The sequence below is a fragment of the Nematolebias whitei genome, chromosome 13, assembly GCF_014905685.2.
Source record: "Nematolebias whitei isolate Nwh7 chromosome 13, NemWhi1, whole genome shotgun sequence".
NCBI classification, from domain to species: domain Eukaryota; kingdom Metazoa; phylum Chordata; class Actinopteri; order Cyprinodontiformes; family Rivulidae; genus Nematolebias; species Nematolebias whitei.
Window position 1 is genome coordinate 38,098,020 of NC_056510.1, and position 18,548 is coordinate 38,116,567.

Sequence of the window (18,548 nt, forward strand, 5' to 3'; positions counted from 1 at the left end):
TTCTACTACTGTGAAGGTTAGAGAATCTGGCACTGACTGAATGATTGGAGGGAGCTTAAGTAGGGAGGTGAACAGATGGAGAGCATGAGCAGTGATTGCAGAGTGGAGTTAATTGGATGGCAGGAGTTGAATGGACTAAGGTGAGCACAAAACATGAAAACAGCAGGCAGAGGAGGGAAAAAGGATCAAAAACATGACAGAATCCCCACCTTAAGGTCCGACTCCTGACGGACCACCAGGTTGTTCAGGTGGGAACTGTGAAATTGTTTGATGAGGATTTTGTCCAGAATGTGATGAGCAGGGACCCAAGAACGTTCCTCCGGATGTACCCCTCCCAGTCAATAAGGTAATGGAGTCTCCGACCCCACCGCCTGGAGCAGAGGAGTCGCCTGACTGTGTAAGTTGGGGAGCCATCAATCAGTTGGGCAGGAGGAGGGGGACTGGAGGAGGGTCTTAACTGGGGCTGAAGGAAGGGTTTAAGGGAGGAAACGTGGAAAGTAGAGTGGACTTTAAGGGAGCGGGGCAGTTGAAAACAGACCCCTACAGGGTTGATGACCTTGGTGATAGTGAATGGGCCGATGAAACTGCAAGCCAACTTACAAGACTCAACCCTTAGGGGAAGGTCTTTGGTGGAGAGCCAGACTTTGTGGTCCACCTGATAAGCTGACTGTGTAGATCGACATCTGTTGGCCCCCTTAGTATAAGTGGCTGAGGACTTTATAGCCCCTTATCCACAGGGCCTTTTGGACTCCTATGTAACTAGTTCAGGCCAATTGCGTGGTTTATCCACAATGCCTTCAACGGTGGAACCCACCCCATTTTTGGGACCTACTTCTCTGAGGTCACAGGTCTGGTTCTTGTTGGGTCTAGATGTGACATCAGCGCACTGTAGGTCACTGATTGGTCAGGGGGCGTATTAATTGGTGGAGGGTGAAGATCAAGGAGGTCATCCATTTTGGTTTTGTGTTTGTTTTCTAGCTCTTCTTCTTCTAATACATGTTAGTGGTGCTTAGAAAAGAGCTTAATGTAGCACTAGCGCCACCAGCTGGTAATGTGCGTTGATATTAATAATCCGCCCACTAGAGGTGAACAATCCGCCCACTAAATAAGAACTATGGGCACTGTGTGGAGACAGAAAAAAAGAGGTCCCACCAGAACCGGACACAACAGTGTCCAACAAGAACCGGCTCTGTGGATAAAGAGCTTATGAGAACTCTTCTGGCTCTTCTCCAGGTGTGCTGGCACCTCATGGCTGCTTGGTGGGCAGATGGTACTTGGGCCTCTCTCCCCTGGATGGAAAACAGAGGGGGTTGGAAACCAAAGACTACATAGAATAGGGACAGACATGAAGATGAGGAGGGCAGGGGGTTGATAGCATGTTCGACCCTGGGGAGATTGGCTGACCATTTGCTGGGGTCTCCTTCACAAAGCAGGTAGTGTTTGGTCTCCACTTCTTGGTTGACCCTCTCAGACTGGCCATCAGACTGTGGATGGAACCCCGAGGAGAGACTTTTTGAGATGCCAAGGAGGCTGCAAAACTCCTTCCAAAACTTAGAAATGAACTGAGGCTCGCAATCAGAAACAATGACATTGAGGAGGCCGCGTAGTCTAAACACGGCCTTAGCCATGATTGTACTGAGTTCTTTGGTGGAGAGAAGTTTAGAGAGAGGAACTAGGTGAACTATCTTAGAGAAGCAATCTACAACGGTGAGGATAACAGTATGGCCAGATGAGGGGATAAGACCAGTGACAAAGTCCATTGAAATATGTGACCAAGGGCAAGATGGGACAGGCAAGGGGTGAAGCAAACCAACAGGAAGGCAACGGGAGGATTTGGACTGATTACATGAGGGACAAGTAGTGACGTATTGTTTAACATCCTTGGTTAAGCTTTTCCACCAGAACTGGGATCTGACCACACTAAGTGTTCCAGTAATCCCAGGATCGCAAAACATGTGAGAGTTGTAACAAAGTTCAAGTACCTCTTTAACCTTATTGGTGTGGACCAACACCCAGTCCCTAGGGCAGTCAGATGGAGGAGGTTGGGTCTGGTTGGCCCGCCCGAGGTCCGACTCCAACTGAGTCATAAACAGGCGTACGTGGTCCGACAGGATGAAATCGACCTCAGTCCTGGTCTTGGGGGTACTGTTCTCCTCCATGATGTGAGACAGGGCATCAGGTATGGTGTTCTTGGCTCCTGGTCTGTAAACAATAAACTCAAAAAACAGCAAAAGAACGGGGCCCACCTGGCTTGACGAGGGTTTAAGCATTTGGCAATCCTGAGATACTCAAGGTTCTTGTGGTCTGTCCACACTTGAAATGGTTCCTTGGCACCCTCGAACCAGTGTCTCCACTCCTTGAGGGCCAGTTTGACAGCCAGCAGCTCACATTTGCCCACATCATAATTACGTTCAGCAGGGGAAAGACTCCTAGAAAAGAATGTACATGTGTGAACCCTCCCTTCCCTGCTTCACTGGCTAAGGATTGCTCCCACCCCTGTGCCAGAGGCATCATCTTCAACAATTAAGGAAAACAAAACAAAACAACGAAGGACCTGTTGGGGTCAGGTGCTTGGAGAATAGTGGCTGTAGAAAACAAGCCTTTAAGCTTCTTAAAAACAAGATCAGCAAACTTGCTCCAAACAAATCTGTCTTGGAGGAAGTTAAAGAAAGCAAGGGACTAGAAATAAGGCTGTAGTTCTTGATAAACCTATAGACATTTGCAAAACCAAGAAACCTTTGTAATTGTTTCCTGTCCTTGGGGATGGGTCAATCCAGGACAGCAGAAACCTTGTTAGAGTTCATGGTAACCTGGTTGGGTGAAATAACAAAACCCAAAAAAGATGGGGAGGTCTGGTGGAACTCGAATTTTTCTGCCTTTACAAACAGGTTATTTTGCAAAAGTCTGACAAGGACAGACCTGACGTACTTGCGATGAGAAGATAACTCCTTGGAAAAGATGAGAATATGCAAGTAGACAAAGACAAATTGGTTAATCATATCCCTGAGCACGTCATTATCAAGAGCCTGAAAAAATACTGGTGCATTTGTGAGGCCAAAAGGCATGATCAGATATTTGTAATGTCCATTGGGGGTGTTAAACGCCATTTTCCATTTGTCCCCCTCTCGTATGCGGACCAGGTGAAAAGCGTTTCTTAGGTCCAGCTTAGAGACTATGGTGGCACCTTGGATGAGGGCTAACACTGTGGACATAAGAGGCAGTGGATATTTATTCTTAGTGATCTTGTCAAGTGCTCTATAGTCAGTGCAAGGCCTGAGTGAATAATCGTTTTTGCCCACAAAAAAAAAAACCTGCACCGGCAAGAGAGGCTGAAGGTCTGATGATACTGGCTTGAAGGGATTCTTTTAGGTAATTCTGCATGGCGGTGTGTTTGGGTCTGAACAGAAAATAGAGGCTGCCCCTAGGTGGGGTGGTGCCAGGTATGAGATCAATAGCACAATCAAATGGTCTATATGGAGGAAGGGAAGTGGCTTTAACCTTTTTAAACACCCCCTTGAGGTTGTGGTACTCAATACGGAGTTTAGTGAGGTCAGGATAAGTTTCTTTAATTTTTTCAGGGCTGACAGAAGGCAGAATCGCCTCAAAGAGGCAGGTGGTGAGACATTCCTCCAACCAACCCACTATCTCTTTACCTCTCCAGTTAATATGTGGGTTGTGTTTGTTAAGCCAAGTGTTACCTAGAGCTATAGGGAGCTGAGGAGAGTTAATCACAATACATCTTAAAGTCTCTTTGTGATTACCCCTAGTAACAAAGTGACGGGTGTAGTTCCAAGGTTTGAGTTATGGAGAGAATAACCGTCCAGTGTGAGAACTTTGTGAAATTTGGTAGACTGGAGTAATTTGATGTTCATAGATAGTGCAAATTGATGGTCAATAAATTCAGTATCTGCTCTTGAATTTATGAAAGCTGATACAGATAAAGATCTCTTACCAGGTACTTGAATCTCTGCGGGTATGATGAATGGGGAGGAGATCTTGGGACTACTAGTATAACTCAACAGGCATCTCCTCTTACCTGTTGAGTTTGATCTTTTAAAGGACACTTGGCGACAGTGTGGTTATCTGCTCCATAATAAAAACAGGGGTGCAATCTCCTCCTCCTCTCCCTCTTTTCAGGGGTGAGGCAGCTCCTGCCCAGCTACATGGGTTCTTCCGACTGTGAGGTATTGGAAACAAGTGCCACATAAGTTGTTTTAGAGAACGCTTGTGATTCACCCCAGGGTCCTGGTGTCTTCGCTGCTCTGTGTCCCCTGTCTCGGTCTCTTTCCCAGAGGCGCAGGTCGACACACATTGCCAGGTCCTCCAAGCTCTTGAGAGACTCAGGGTAGTCCCGAGTTGCTAGTTCGTCCTTAATAGTGTCATTAAGACCCTAGAAGAAAGCATCTGTTAAAGCTTCCTCGTTCCAGCGACTTTCGGCAGCTATAGCATGGAACTCTATAATCTATTCGGTGATTTGTTTGTTTCATGTTTAACTGAAAATAGTTTGCGTGCGGCATCCCTCTCTGGCAACAGGGGATCAAAAACTCTGCATAATTATTTAGCAAACTCAGAAAAACTGTAGCAACTTCTGGAGTCTCTCTGTCACTTTGAAGTCCCCATGACTTTGCTTTACTTGCCAGTAAAGAGATGACGTAGGCCACCTGGGCTTGCTCAGTAGGAAAGGAGGATGGCTGGAGCTGAAAGTGAATTTCACATTGTGAGGAACGACCGACATTGATCAGGTTCTTCTCAAAAAAGTGCAGGGGGAGACAAATGAGGTTCATGATAAGGCATAGAAAAATGAGGAGTTGCAGCTTGAACAACAGAAGTATGAGCAGGGTTCAGAGAAGAGCTTTGCTGAGACATTGTTCTTAACATTACCATCAACTCCAGTATTATTATTTTCTTGGACTGTGAGGTCTCAGTTTCTGATAAGAGGACTTTTGCAAACTGAGATGTACCACAAGCCCACCCACACAGACCAGTATTTGCAGTTTGACTCCCATCACCCTTTCGAGCACAAGTTAGGAGTCATCAGGACTCTGTACCACAGAGCAGACAGCGTCCCCACTAACTCAGGAGCCAGGCAGAAGGAGAAATCCCACACAAGACAGGCTCTAGAGTAATTTGGATATCCTAACTGGGCCTTCCTGAAAGCGGAGAAGAAACCCAAACAGGACTCCAGTCAGCCATCAGGTGAAAAGGAGGAACCCAGACCCAGACCAGTGGTCATTTTATTTGTTGCAGGAGTATCAGAGAAACTGAGACGTTTATTTTCTAAACAAAACGTCCCAGTGGCTTTTAAACCCCAAAATACATTACGGCAATGACTGGTTCATTCCAAAGATCCAGTCCCCCAGCACAAACAGAGTAATAATGTGTATGCTGTTAAGTGTCAGGAGGGCTGTGATCAGTCTTACATCAGGGAAACAAAACAGCCACTGGCCAAAAGTATGGCTCAGCACAGAAGAGCAACACCATCAGGCCAGGGCTCTGTGGTCTACACTCATCTCCAGGACAGTGGTCACTCGTTCAGGGATGAAGATGTTCACATCCTGAACAGAGAGGAACGATGGTTTGAGAGAGGAGTAAAGGAGGCCATCTTTGTGAGAAGAAATTGTCCATCATTAAACGGGGTGGAGGCCTTCGTGTTCAACTGTCCCCCTCTTACAATGCTGTCATTGCTAGTATCACTCAGCCCTCTGTGAATAGTAAACAGCCATCAGAGTGCTAATGATCCATCGTTAGGCTGATGGTCCTTCTTGATCATGTGTGCAGCTGGTTTAGGTTGTCAGCAGCAAACTGGTTGAACAACTATGAGAAGGTGCTTTTTATAAGACTGAGCTGAATACAGCACCTCAGACAGAAGAAGTCTTTCGGATGAAAGACGGAACGTTTCTACAATTTTTTTTGTTTGTTTTGCTTTGTTTTGTTTTTTGAATGTCCAGAGGACCAGAATTAATTTTTTTAGATTATTTTCAAGTTTCTCAATGGCTCCCTCTACACCAGAGCACCACTCCTGGGTGGGGGCTGGATCCATAATAGCCAGATTCTACTGACAAGAACTGGTTTTGGATCAACATACCAACACCCAACTCAGAAATGATTTAACATGTTTATTGGGAAATAAACAGCTTCTGGTGCAAGTCAGGGTCTAGGCCTGGGTCCGATTTGTCAAGACAGATGTGTTAGTGAACTTTGCGTGGATAGAGAGGTGAAGATGGGTACTATGATTATCACTAACCTTCTGTCTTGATGGAGTAGCAGGTCCTGTTGTCACGCTGGAGCCGATGATGTCACTCGTTCAATTCAATTCAGTTTATTTATATAGCACCAAATCACAACAATGTTGTCTGAGGACACTTTACAGAAACATTCAAATACATTAAAAAGCTAATTAGTAAAGTTCTCTATCTAAGGAATCCAGCAGACAAGTTGAATCTTGGCTTCGTTGCAGTCTCAACAGTGGTAACAGTGGAAAGGAAAAACACCCTTTTAAAAGGAAGAAGCCTCCAGCAGAACCAGGCTCAGGACAAGGGGCCATCTGCTTTGACCGGCTGGTTTGAGAGGACAGAAAGGAGAGACAGACGAACACAGAATGGTAGATCCAGATATAGGTCCAGGTGTACCTGAAAGACAAAAAAAACAAAAAAAAAACACGTTAAGGATAGAAAAAATAATTACAAATACAAAACAGGTTGAGCAGAGTAAGTAAAGACAGTAGTTAAAAAGTGTGGTCAGTTTGTCCTCCAGCAGTCTAAGCCTATAGCAGCATACTAAGGGACAGCTCAGGAAACCCAAGCCGGCCCTAACTATAGGATTTAGCAAAAACGAAAGTCTTAACCCTAGTTTTAAAACTGGATAATAGGGGTTGAACGACTACATAATTTTTAAACTTGACATTAACATAATAAAACTCGAGTAGAACTCGAGTACATCATAGGATGTAAAAGATACAAAAATAAATAAACAAAACCGCAAAAAAAGGTCATTATTTACAAAAAAAGACCAACAAAACATTGGGAGCATATATTATGCTCCTACCATTTATCATATTGCAAATAAGTCACAGGAAAAACTAAACTATTAGTTTTTATTATTAAGCTGCAAACGTGAAGAAATGTGCAGCACGTCAAAAACTAAACTAAAACCAGTTGGGGGGTCGACCACCCCACACCACCTTCAGCTGTGGTGCGCATTAAGTTTAGTTTTAGAGGTTAATATGTTTATAGATTTTTTATAGGTTTAGAGATTAATATTTTTTGCTTTTTGTTTGTGAAACAAGGTCAGAGGAAGCTGGTTCTGGTTCAGTCGATTGGACCCGGTGTTACACCATATTCTGTGACCTGCAACAGTGCATGCAACACTGCCCCCTACGGTCACAAAATATGGTGTAACATGGTTCGCAACGCGCTCCAAACAGTCATGAAGTTTATTCATTTTCTGTTGCCTTACAGTAGTTGAACCAGAAGATTAATTAGTGAAATATTTCCAGACTATTGGTGCATTTCTACCTGTTTGTCAAGACTGGACCTGCTCTGCTCCATCTGTCTGCTTGGAGGAATCCATTTTGTAACCCGCGCCCGGTGCGGATCACGTGACACGTGACGCAATAACGTAACGGTGGCGTAATGACGACACCATGAATACTCGACATGAAATTAAAAACCTCGATAGATGTCCTAGGAATCGATGTGTAGATTACTCGAGTAGTCTGTTAAAGCCCTACTGGATAATGTGTCAGCCTCACGGACAGAGATTGGAAGTTGGTTCCACAAGAGAGGAGCCTGACAACTGAAAGCTCTGCCTCCCATTCTGTTTTTGTTAATTTTAAGAATCACAAGTAAACTTGCAGCCTGAGAGTAAAGTGCTCTGTTAGGAAAATATGGAACAATAAGAGCTGTAATATAAGATGGAGCCAGGTTGTTGAGAGCTTTGTAGGTTATAAGTAAAATTTTGAATTCTATTCTGGATTTGACAGGGAGCCAATGGAGAGAAGCTAAAACTGGCGCGATATGATCTCTCCTACCAACTCCAGTTAAGACTCAGGCAGCAGCATTTTGGATCAACTAAAGACGTTTTAAAGAAGTATTTGGACATCCAGATAATAAACCATTGCAATAGTCCAGTCTAGATGTGACAGACGCATGAACCAGTTTTTCTGCATCATTTTTAGATAAGATGTTTCTAATTTTAGTGATATTACACAGGTAGAAGAAGGCAGTTCTAGTAACGTTTTTAATGTGGGGGATAAAAGACATGTCCTGATCAAAAATAACACCAAGATTTTTAACATTAAAGCTGGAGGACAGATTAATGCCATCTAAGGAGGGAGAAAGACTGAAAAGTTCATTCCTAAGGTGCTCAGGTCCAAAAACCAAAACCTCAGTCTTGTCTGTGTTCAAAAGGAGAAAATTAAGGGTCATCCAGGTTTTTATGTCTTTAAGACATGCATGTAGTCTAAGTAATTGATTGGATTCATTGGGTTTAATGGACAAATATAATTGTGTGTCATCAGCATTACAATGAAAATGTATCCCATGCTGTTTAATAACTTTACCTAATGGAAGCATATATAATGTAAAGAGTATTGGCCCAAGCACTGAGCCCTGAGGAACTGCATGACTAACTTTGGTGTATGAAGAAGATTTATTATTTACATTTACAAATTGGAATCTATCAGATAGATATGATTTAAACCATTTTAGAGCCGTTCCTGTAATCCCAATATCATATTCAAGCCTCTGTAGAAAAATATTGTGATCAACTGTATCAAATGCAGCACTGAGGTCTAACAGGACCAGTATAGACACAATTCCATTGTCTGAGGCCATGAGATTATCATTAATGACTTTAACTAGTGCTGTTTCTGTGCTATGATAAGCTCTAAACCCTGACTGAAACTCTTCAAACAGATTATTTCTTCGTTGATGTTCACGCAACTGACCTGCAACTATTTTCTCTAGAATATTTTAGATGAAAGTTAGATTAGATATAGGTCTATAGTTGGCCAGAATTTCTCAATCAAGGTTAGAGAATATGGCACTGACTGAATGACTGGAGGGAGCTTAAGTAGGGAGGTGAACAGGTGGAGAGCATGACCAGTGATTGCAGAGTGAGGCATGATGCAGAGTGGAGTTAATTGGATGGCAGGAGCTGAATGGACTGAGGTGAGCACAAAACATGAAAACAGAAGGCAGAGGAGTAAAAAGGGGTCAAAAACACAACAATTTCATAAGTTTTCTAAACAGAAGAAAATTGAGACAAACATGTTGCTGTCAAAGGTTTTCAACAACAACAGCAGAACCCGAAGTCTGACTGAACTGTTTTATTTGTCTGTCAGGTCGGAGGTGGCCATTCTGTACAATGACAGGTCAGTGCTGGAAAACCATCATGTCAGCGCCGCCTACAAGTTGATGGCAGAAGAAGACATGAACATCCTGGTCAACCTGAACAAAGATGACTGGAGGTTTGGCCTCACACATGTTTGCACAATTCCCTTTGTGATGACCTACAACACATGAATAGCTCAATGGTTAAATGGTCACATACAACCCTTAAAAAACAAGTGATGAACCAGTTTGTTATATGGACCAATAATCAATTTTTATTCAACAGATTAAAGACCTCAATCAAACCAAAACAATTAACAAACAAGACCAGCCAGACCTAAGCTGCAATACCATGGTAATCAGGACTAGTACTTCTAACTGATTCAAGCGAGTAAACAATGAAATGATTTGGATGGTTTGGTCTTTTATGAGTTCTGGGCTACAAGAATCCAGAGCAAATTCAGCTGAGTGGGCGTGGTTACATGAGCAGACTGAGGTGCAGGTTGACAGGAGTTGAGATGAAAACAAACTAACATGAACTGGAACTATGGCAGGCAGAGCAGAAAACGTGTCGACGTTGTTTCACGGAGATTGGATCTGCAGCAGGCAACACGTCTAACTTGTTAACGCACTTGAAACGACATAATCCGAATGTGAACATCTCTTCTACAAGGAAGAAGGGCAGCTTTGGTGCAAAGACAGATAACAGCAGCATTTAAACAACCTTTATCAGGTAATTCAGAGTGGTCCAAAGCAATCCCACAAGGTGTACAAGTTTTTAAAACTCTGGATCTACGTCCATATTTCTGTTGTTGATGCGCCGGCGTTAAAGTTATTGAACCCCGCTACGACATCCCATCACGTCAACACTTCAGCCTAAAAGTTGTAGCAACACTTCATGAAAAAGCTAAAACTGATATTGCCAACAAACCCTGGATCCCAGATTTGAAGCCCTGACCTGATGATGATCAGCGAGAGAGAATATTCAACAGAAATTATGGCTGTGCAAGAAGAGGTATTGTTATTGTATTATTGTGATCTAATTAACTTTTTAAATTTAAAATTATAATCTTATTAACTCCACTTTTTATCTCTTTGTGCTGTTTGCAGTTTGAGGATGTCATCGAGATAGAGCTGAGTCTTCTTTATCCACCAGATCACCTCCAGCTAAGTCTGTAATGAATGAACTTGTTTACTTGGCATATTTTCAAAATAAACATTTTGAAAGTCTTTATTTTGGCCTTTTTTGTACCAAAAATTAACCAAACCGAGAATCAAATCAGAAGCATTTGTAATGTGTAGGGTGGTTGTGGTGGGGGTCTGGGGATTCTCCCCCAGAAAATTTTGAATAAATTAAGATGCCATTTCCTGCATTCTGGTGTATTTTAATGGGTTATTAAACATCTATGTTTATCCACATAAGTGAACACTTGGTTCAATTCTTTAGAGAGCAACAATAAGTAGTCTGACCAACAGCTCTCCTTGTGTGAATAGAGCTTCTTTCAAGCATCCTAACACACACCCACCTCGTGTCAGAAACTGCTAGAACTAATATAGCACTAACCAAGCAGGGAGCAATACAGACGCATTAGCAAAGATGCTACAGACGTAGCGCTCTGCTTCTCTCACACATCCCCCCCCCCCCCCGCCAACAATAGCCAGCACTACCATAGCACTAAAGGTGCATTCACACCATTTTAATCAAACTCTAGTCTGTTTGCCTAGAAAGTCCGGTTCGTCTGGGGAGGTATGAATACGCAATCAAACTCTGATGTGGACCAAAAAAGCAAACTCTGGTCCACCTAAAATCCAAGGACTTGGTTTGGATGAAGTGAACTCTAGCACAGTTTGAATGCGTTGTGAATGCAAGAGGACCGGAGACTGCTCCAAAATCAGGAAGTGGACTACAGCGCAGGTCATACTGTGTAAATACAACCAAAACAAACATTGGTTACGTCCTGTAATCCCAGATTCTATTAGTATAGGTGCAGCCCTTTAAGGCTATCGCTAGTGGGTTTATCCCTACGCGCGCAACGCAGCACTGAAAATTTTAGTCCACACCCACCTACTGTGTGGGCCTCACCCCCAGTCCGTATAAATTACGGTGAGACCGGGTAATCGAATCCAAAATAGCTTTTTTCTTCAACCATTTAGGAACCAGTGAGGCCCAGAGCTTAAAGGGCTGCACCTATACTCATAGAATCTGGGGTTACAGTATGTAACCAACATTCTATTTCGTATAGGCTTTGCCCTTTAAGGCTTTCGCTAGTGGGTTAAAGGCGAAGCAGGATGTAGTCTATGCCTCACTGGGTCCACTCAGACACAACATGAAGCACCTGCTTGCACAAAAGAAACATTTCATCACTCAGCTTTCTGTGTGCGTAACTACGCGCTGCATAATTGCGTGCTCCATGTGCAGGAGCGCACTGGAGAAGATCTCTGGTGAGGAAACAAAAAAAGGCTGAGATAGCAGACCTGCTGCTGTGAATAGGAACAATGGAGAATACTAATTTTAACAGTGTAACGATAAACAGAGCAGACCAACAGCTCCTCAGGATGAACCGATTAATAACGATAAAATCAGCAGTCATGAACTTGTGACTGATAATGAATATCTCACACTGCGACTGCATGCAGGCAGGTGTGAGCTCAAAAGTGAGGCTCCATGAAACAAACAATAATTATTCTGTCAGAACCCTGAGAACAGAATGGATCATGGAGAAAGTAGAAACATCACATAGATAAAAATGAATAATTGAACATGGCGATGACCAGGCAACCGCCATACAAATATTCTCCACAGTCATCCCTCCATGCAGAGCCATGGAGGATGAAAACCCTCTGGTGGAATGCACTGAGATTCTCTGGAGGATCCAGTTCAGATGAACTGTAAGCTTCAGAAATAACCTTACAAACCAGTGTGAGAGACGCTGGGTGGATAGAGGATGTCCTGAAGAGCTGTCCCAGTAATGCACGAACATACGCTAAAAGCGGCGCAGTGCGGCCGTGTGTGCCACGTAACATGAAAAATGCGTGCATGGGACAGAAGGAGGTGAGATGTTGCTTCCTCCTCAGAATTATGAGGAAGAGGACAAAACCCATCCAAGGTTATCACTCTCGATCTGAATGAGCTTGAGATGCTTTTCAGAGCAGGGTTAAAACGCAGTACAGCTGAACTGCCGCCAGCTTGAATTCTGAGACATGAGGGAGCAACAGAGAGAGCAGACAATCACTCACTCTCTTTGCCGACGTCAGAGCTAACAGCAGGGCTATTTTAAATTACAGAAATTTAAGTAAAACCTGATCTAAAGGCTCAGAAGGAGCTTTGATCAGAGCGTGCAAGACCATCATTAGGTCTCACTGTGGAGCTAGTGGACGTGACACCGGTCTGTGTCTCCATACACCTTTCAGGAAACACTTCATCAACGGGTGATTAAGAACTGTTCTGTCACCGAAGCCCTTGTGACAGGAAGAAATAGCTGCAGCATAAGTTTTAATTGTGCTGAACACTTGATCTATGTCTATCAGCTGCAGCAGAAAGGACAGCATGCCACATAGTGGCCATGAGATGGCCTCCACGCCTTTCTCTGTGTACCATCACTGAAAAAACTGTCCACTTGATGTGTACAGCGTTGTGGTGGAAGCAGCTTGTGTGCCCTGAACGTACGCACCACATCCTGTGGGAGGCCCGTCTTTTCTAAATGGATCTGTTCAGCGGACAGACCCAAAGATGCTGACCTATTTCTGGGTAACTCCTGATCGCTCTTCCTACCTGGAGGAGAGCACACATACCCCCCCCCCCCCCCCCCCCCCAGCAGTTTCCACGGCCGACCCCATATCAGTCGCTGCAGATTCGGGAACCACGGCGCGCATATGCGTTCGGGAGCTACGAGGATGACTGACGGTTCTTCCTCCCGGACCCGGTCCAGGGTCCGTGATATTGGCAGGACTGGAAGGAACGCATAAAGAAGCATTTTTGGCCATGGGCTGTGAGCAAAGGCGTCCACTCCTAACGGTGGGTCATCTTGAGAACCCTAATTGACACTGGGCGTTCTCCCATGTGGCGGACAGATCCACTGCTGTTCGGCAAAACCTGCTCCAAATCCAAGAAATCAGTTCGGGATGGAGACTCCAGTCTCTGTGGCAGGGATCGCCCTTCGACATGATATCCACTTGCCTGATCAGGATGCTGGGAATGTACACTGCTCTGATGGAGAGCAGGTTTTTGTGTGCCCAACACAACAGCTGTTTTGCGATGCGTAACAGTTGGGCTGAGGGCACGTCTCCCTGACGGTTTATGTAAGCTGCCGTCATTTTGTTGTCTGTGTGGATCAGAGAACGCTGATCCCGCAGCAGGGGCAAAATGCTGAGTCACGTTTCAGACCGTGAAAACATTCTAGCACATTTATGTGAAGCGGCATGTTGTCCAGCCACTGTGCTCCCACTGCTTGGGACAGACACATTCTTCCCAGCTTGACAGGAATGCCTGTGAAAACAGAGACATGTTACGTAGGCCTGCTGATGGGAACTCCCTCTGACAGAATGAGAGGTTTTCCCCAGTGATTCAGATCGGTTCTGACGGAGGGGGACACAAAGATAATCTGCCTCTTCTGGCGCACAGGATCTATACGCTGGCGGGCAAACCATCTCTGACGGCGGAGCTGGGTTTGACACGGCAGAGCTGAGTTGATAGAGCTTCGGATCTCAGCTGTGATAAATGGGCTCTCATTGTAGTTGAGTTTAGCTCCACTTCCAGATAAACAATCATCTGGGATGGACAAACGGAAGTTTTTCCCAGTTTATAGAAACCCCAGGTTTAGCAGGTTTAACACTAGAGTTTTGGTCTGTGTGACAGCTTTCTAACTGGACTGAGCTAATAAGAGCCGATCGTCCAGATAAAAAGAATTCTCATTCCTGCCATGTGTAATGATTGCAGAGCCATCTCCATGCATTTTGAGAATGTGCGTGAGGTGTTTCAGAATGATGGAAATGTTTTTTTTTTTTTTCCCCACCCACAGCCCCCCACAGCCCAGAACCCCAGCCAAGCACCAGACCGCAGCCACAGCCCGGCAGGGAGACACCCCCCCGCGGTGCCCCCCCCCCCCCCCCCCCCCACGGCAGAGTCCCCAAAGTCCACCAGTGCACCAAGGGACCCCAGTTCAGGGCCGGGCGTCGGCGCATGCACCGGCCCAAGACCTGGACAACAAAAAAAATAAAAAAAATAAAAAAAGAATGATGGAAATGTGAAAATATGCGTTCTTCAAATCTATGGAGGTGAAAACCAGTCATTCTGGTGAAGTTCTCCAGCAGGTATTTGTCAGCATGTGGAATTGTCTCCCCATGATCAAATTGCTGAACATGAACAGGTTGAGAATGGGTCTCATCCCTCCGGTCTTTTATCAGAACCAGGAAGTAGTGGGAGGAGAAAAAAAAAAAAGTATTTTCCTCTCAGTTGGGAATTCTGGAAATCACGTTTTTCATCAGAAATTCCTGAACTTCTGACTGGAGAGGCGAGTTATATTCTGGAGAAGACAGAACCATCTCTATAATCCCTCTGAACGGTGAGGATTGAGCTGCAAACTGCAGCGTGTAACACCTGCTGATCAGATGGTCCATCCATCTGTCCAGGGAACACACTCGCTGCCACTCTGAGTTATGCTCAGAGAGGGGGCACGCATTTACAAAGTATGTTGTGTCATCAAAAAAGGTTGAATCATGTCATCTGGACTTATATAACAACCTATATACCTGGATGACTGAGAAAACAAACTTTGTGTTTTTGAAACCATTAGTGAAAAGGCCAGACTTCAGGGGTATCTGAGGCAGGCTTGAAACACAAGAGTCAGGGTGGCTTCTGGGTAATACCAGATGGCTAGGCCTCAGACTGACGAAGCCTCTTGGATGAGGGGCGAAACGTTTCTTTTTAACAAAAAAACGAAGTCCAGATGACATGATTCAACCTTTTTTGTTGTTATATACCTGGATGACTGAGAAAACAAACTTTGTATGTTGTGTCATGTTTCTCATGAACGTCAACCAGCCTAAAAATCCTTACTGCTATCACTCGCTCCGGAGATTCTCCAGGGGGAACCCAAGGTGGGCTCTGACAGAAAAAAGGGCTGTATGTGTGCCTTTGTGCTAAGCCCAGGCTGCAGTGTCACATAAAGCTGAGGTGAGCCAGCGCGCACTGAGAGGAGGCCTGAGCACTTTCTGAGTAAGATGCCGTTTCGGTGGAGGCTGCAGTTGTCATGGAGAAACATGTTTACTCCCTCTGCGCTGTGAGTGGATAGAAAAAACAGCAGAAATTAAAAACGGGCTCTGGCTGAAAAACGAGGGATTTTACCGGACTCTGTCTACTGAAAAAACATAATTTTAGCTGACGTGGCAGACAAGTGTTTTGTGATATCTACTGAACTGCGGTGCCATATAAAACACTGTTTAGAGGTTACTGGCTCGTTCTGTGTGGGTAATGTGTGAAGAGAGGTAGCTGTGAGATCAGCTGATCTGATAGTCTCAGATGAAAACTTTACTTTCAGAGATGTTTCTGTTTTATATCAAAAACATACATCATCAAAAAACACATACCTTCCCCTCAAGGATCTGTTACCTGGTGGAGAGGGCCGGCGGAGGAGCAGGTTGTGAAGTCGCTGCCGCAGCTGTGAAGCTCCTCTGCTGCTGTTGCTGGCCAAGGTGGTCCCTCCAGTGGCCAGGCGGAGGACTGTGACATCACCAGATGATGTACAGTCTCTGAGACCTCCTCGGACCTCTGCGATTTCTCAAGGATGGTCCTGAAGTTGGCCCCGAGCAGCGCCTCTGGGGTGATGGGGCCCTCCAGCAGGTCTTTTTGCAGTCTTTCGGACAAGAATGGCGAGAGGCAGAGCCAAGTGGTCCTCTGGATCATGGTCCTCTGGATCATGGTCCTCTGGATCATGGTCATCCAGGCGACGATTCAGGGCAGGCAGACCGCAGAGGTGGCACATGTTTAAGATGACATCAGCAGCGTTACAGAGAGAGCTCTTTGTCTCCTCCAACAGGTCTGCTTCCTCCAGCTTCTTAGAGATGCTGTAGGCCAGCAGGGCAACGTTGTTCACTGTGGCCATCTGGAATGTCCACTGGTGAGCTCGGTTGGAGACCTCATCACCATCTGGTCATGCTTCCCTGGAGGGACAGGTTGCTGGTCCATCCTGGAAGCTTTTGCCCCAAGTGCCACCACCAGGCTTGGCTCCAAGGGGAGGACTGAGGGAAAAACATTGATCGGTAAAACCCTCCACTCTGGAGATGGAGGCGAAGGTGGAGACGGATGTCTTCAGCTTGCCGGGCCCAGCTGCAGCCTCGTTCCAGTGTGATGTCACAGCTGGACAGCCAGGCCAGATGGGGTCAGGGCAACGAGCCGGGGCGGAGCCAACCTTGCCGCCAGATCATCCGATCAGAGCGGAGGGAGGCGAGGGACAGAAAGTCCCTTGTATTATCCTCCTGGATTATGCCGGGCAACTCCAAGAGGAGGGTGCCGACGGCTGGGAGCGGTGTGGTTGCTGACATGGGAAGATCCGAGGTGGCTGAGCATCCGCTCTGCCGCTCATCTTCCGTCACTACGCTCTCCAGGAGGGAGGGGGCAGCTCTACATCACCTTTCTCGGAGGAATCATTTGATTCACTGTGTGACTCTGCGTCAAAGAAGGTGGTGGCGTCGTCTCGCACATAGCGTCCCGCCACAGAAAAAAACACTCAGCGGAGCTGCTGTCAACAACGCCTTTTTTGAGGGAATCATCCGATTCACCGCAAGGAAAAAAACATTAGAAACGGCGATGGCGTCGTCCAGCAGGTAGTGGCCCACCACGGAAAAGCACTCCTCGGCGCTTACCTTGAACAAGGCTGCTCGTCTGCTTCTCCTCAGGGAGGAAGAGCTCACTAGGACGGCAGGAGGTTGGCGTGGCGGAGATCCAGGCATCCTTAGTAAAGGTTGTTCCGGTCAAAGCTGGACAATGTTTGTTTGGCACATGTGCCACAGACAAAACAGAAATCCTAAAACCACTAAAATTTGACGCCACTCCATTCTTGGTTTTATTTCCAGAAGTAAGTTGCACTCAGTGTTTTCTTCAGAGGTTTTGGTGTTGTTTCCTTCAGTAGTTCTTGGTGCAGCACCACCAGAGGTGAGGGGGGAACAGGTTGGCTTGACTGACTCAGTGCAGTGTGAATGCGAACTGCATCAGCTGAAAATGTAAACAAATGTTTCGAATTTTGGTCCCCAATCAAACCGAGTCTACCTGACTATCAGGTGTGAAAACGACCTAAGCTAGCACGCAAAACAGAGGTGTCTCCCCTTCCTCCCCCCATGAGTGCCCTGCCAAGGCAGATGACCTTGGGGAAACACTGCATGCATGTGGAGTTGTTGTAGGTAACCAGGAAAACCCAGAGTGGATTTTTAATGGTTTGTGAATTCTCCCATTAAAGAAGTGGAATGGATTTGTTCATGAAGAAAAAGGAACAGCGCTGGGAGAACTAATATTTCATTTTAAATGTGTGTGTGTGTGTGTGTGTGTGTGTGTGTGTGTGTGGGGGGGGGGGGGGTGTCAGAATGAATGTTTGTTTTTGTTTGTTTTTTTATTGTGGGGGGAGGACATGTCCCCTTCACATATAATTGTTGCGACGCCTATGCTTCACAAACACAAAGACGCAGACATGTTGTGTCTCTTTCATGTCAAAGGGTAGGATTTAGACAAAAAAAACTTTAAAAACAAGTCTCAGTCCACTGAATGTTTCTTTGGATGCTGCTTCAAAAGGAAACATACTTTACTTTAAATGTTTTAAAGTCATCTTTAGCTGTTTAAAAGTCTTTTGGTTTGTGTTTTTTTGTTTTTAACTCATCTCCATCCCGTTCTTTAAGTGAGTATTTGGTATATTTTATCATGGTGTGCAATGTGTCCAAAATAAATCACACTCTTCCAAAGGAAAGATAACTTCAGGACAAATGAAGTTCTAAAAACCGTCCAACAGATAGCATCTAAAATTCATGCTGCTTTTTGGCTAAGATAATTTTGTAAACTTGTTTTTGTGGATACAACCGAGGTCTGGCAACAAGTTATGTTTCTGCAACAAGCTGCCAGTCTCATAGATCCCAGACTTTCAATTTAAAATGGGTTATTTCATTAACTATTTGTGATGTGCAGACACAACCCTGATTAACAGTTTACGTTTTTAGAAAGAAAAAAATAAATAA

The 18,548-nt window shown here is 45.1% G+C and overlaps 1 protein-coding gene across 1 annotated transcript in view; it reads left to right on the forward strand.

Moving 5' to 3' along the window:
• The first annotated feature begins 4,163 nt into the window (after positions 1-4,163).
• The window catches only part of LOC119419392 (calcium/calmodulin-dependent 3',5'-cyclic nucleotide phosphodiesterase 1A-like), a 52,720-nt gene continuing 38,335 nt past the window's right edge, over positions 4,164-18,548 (forward strand). The window contains exons 1-3 of the mRNA XM_037686701.1: positions 4,164-4,184; positions 4,293-4,345; positions 9,344-9,469. Of these exons, the coding sequence (XP_037542629.1) occupies positions 4,164-4,184; positions 4,293-4,345; positions 9,344-9,469 (200 nt within the window). The remainder of the gene's footprint in view (positions 4,185-4,292; positions 4,346-9,343; positions 9,470-18,548) is intronic.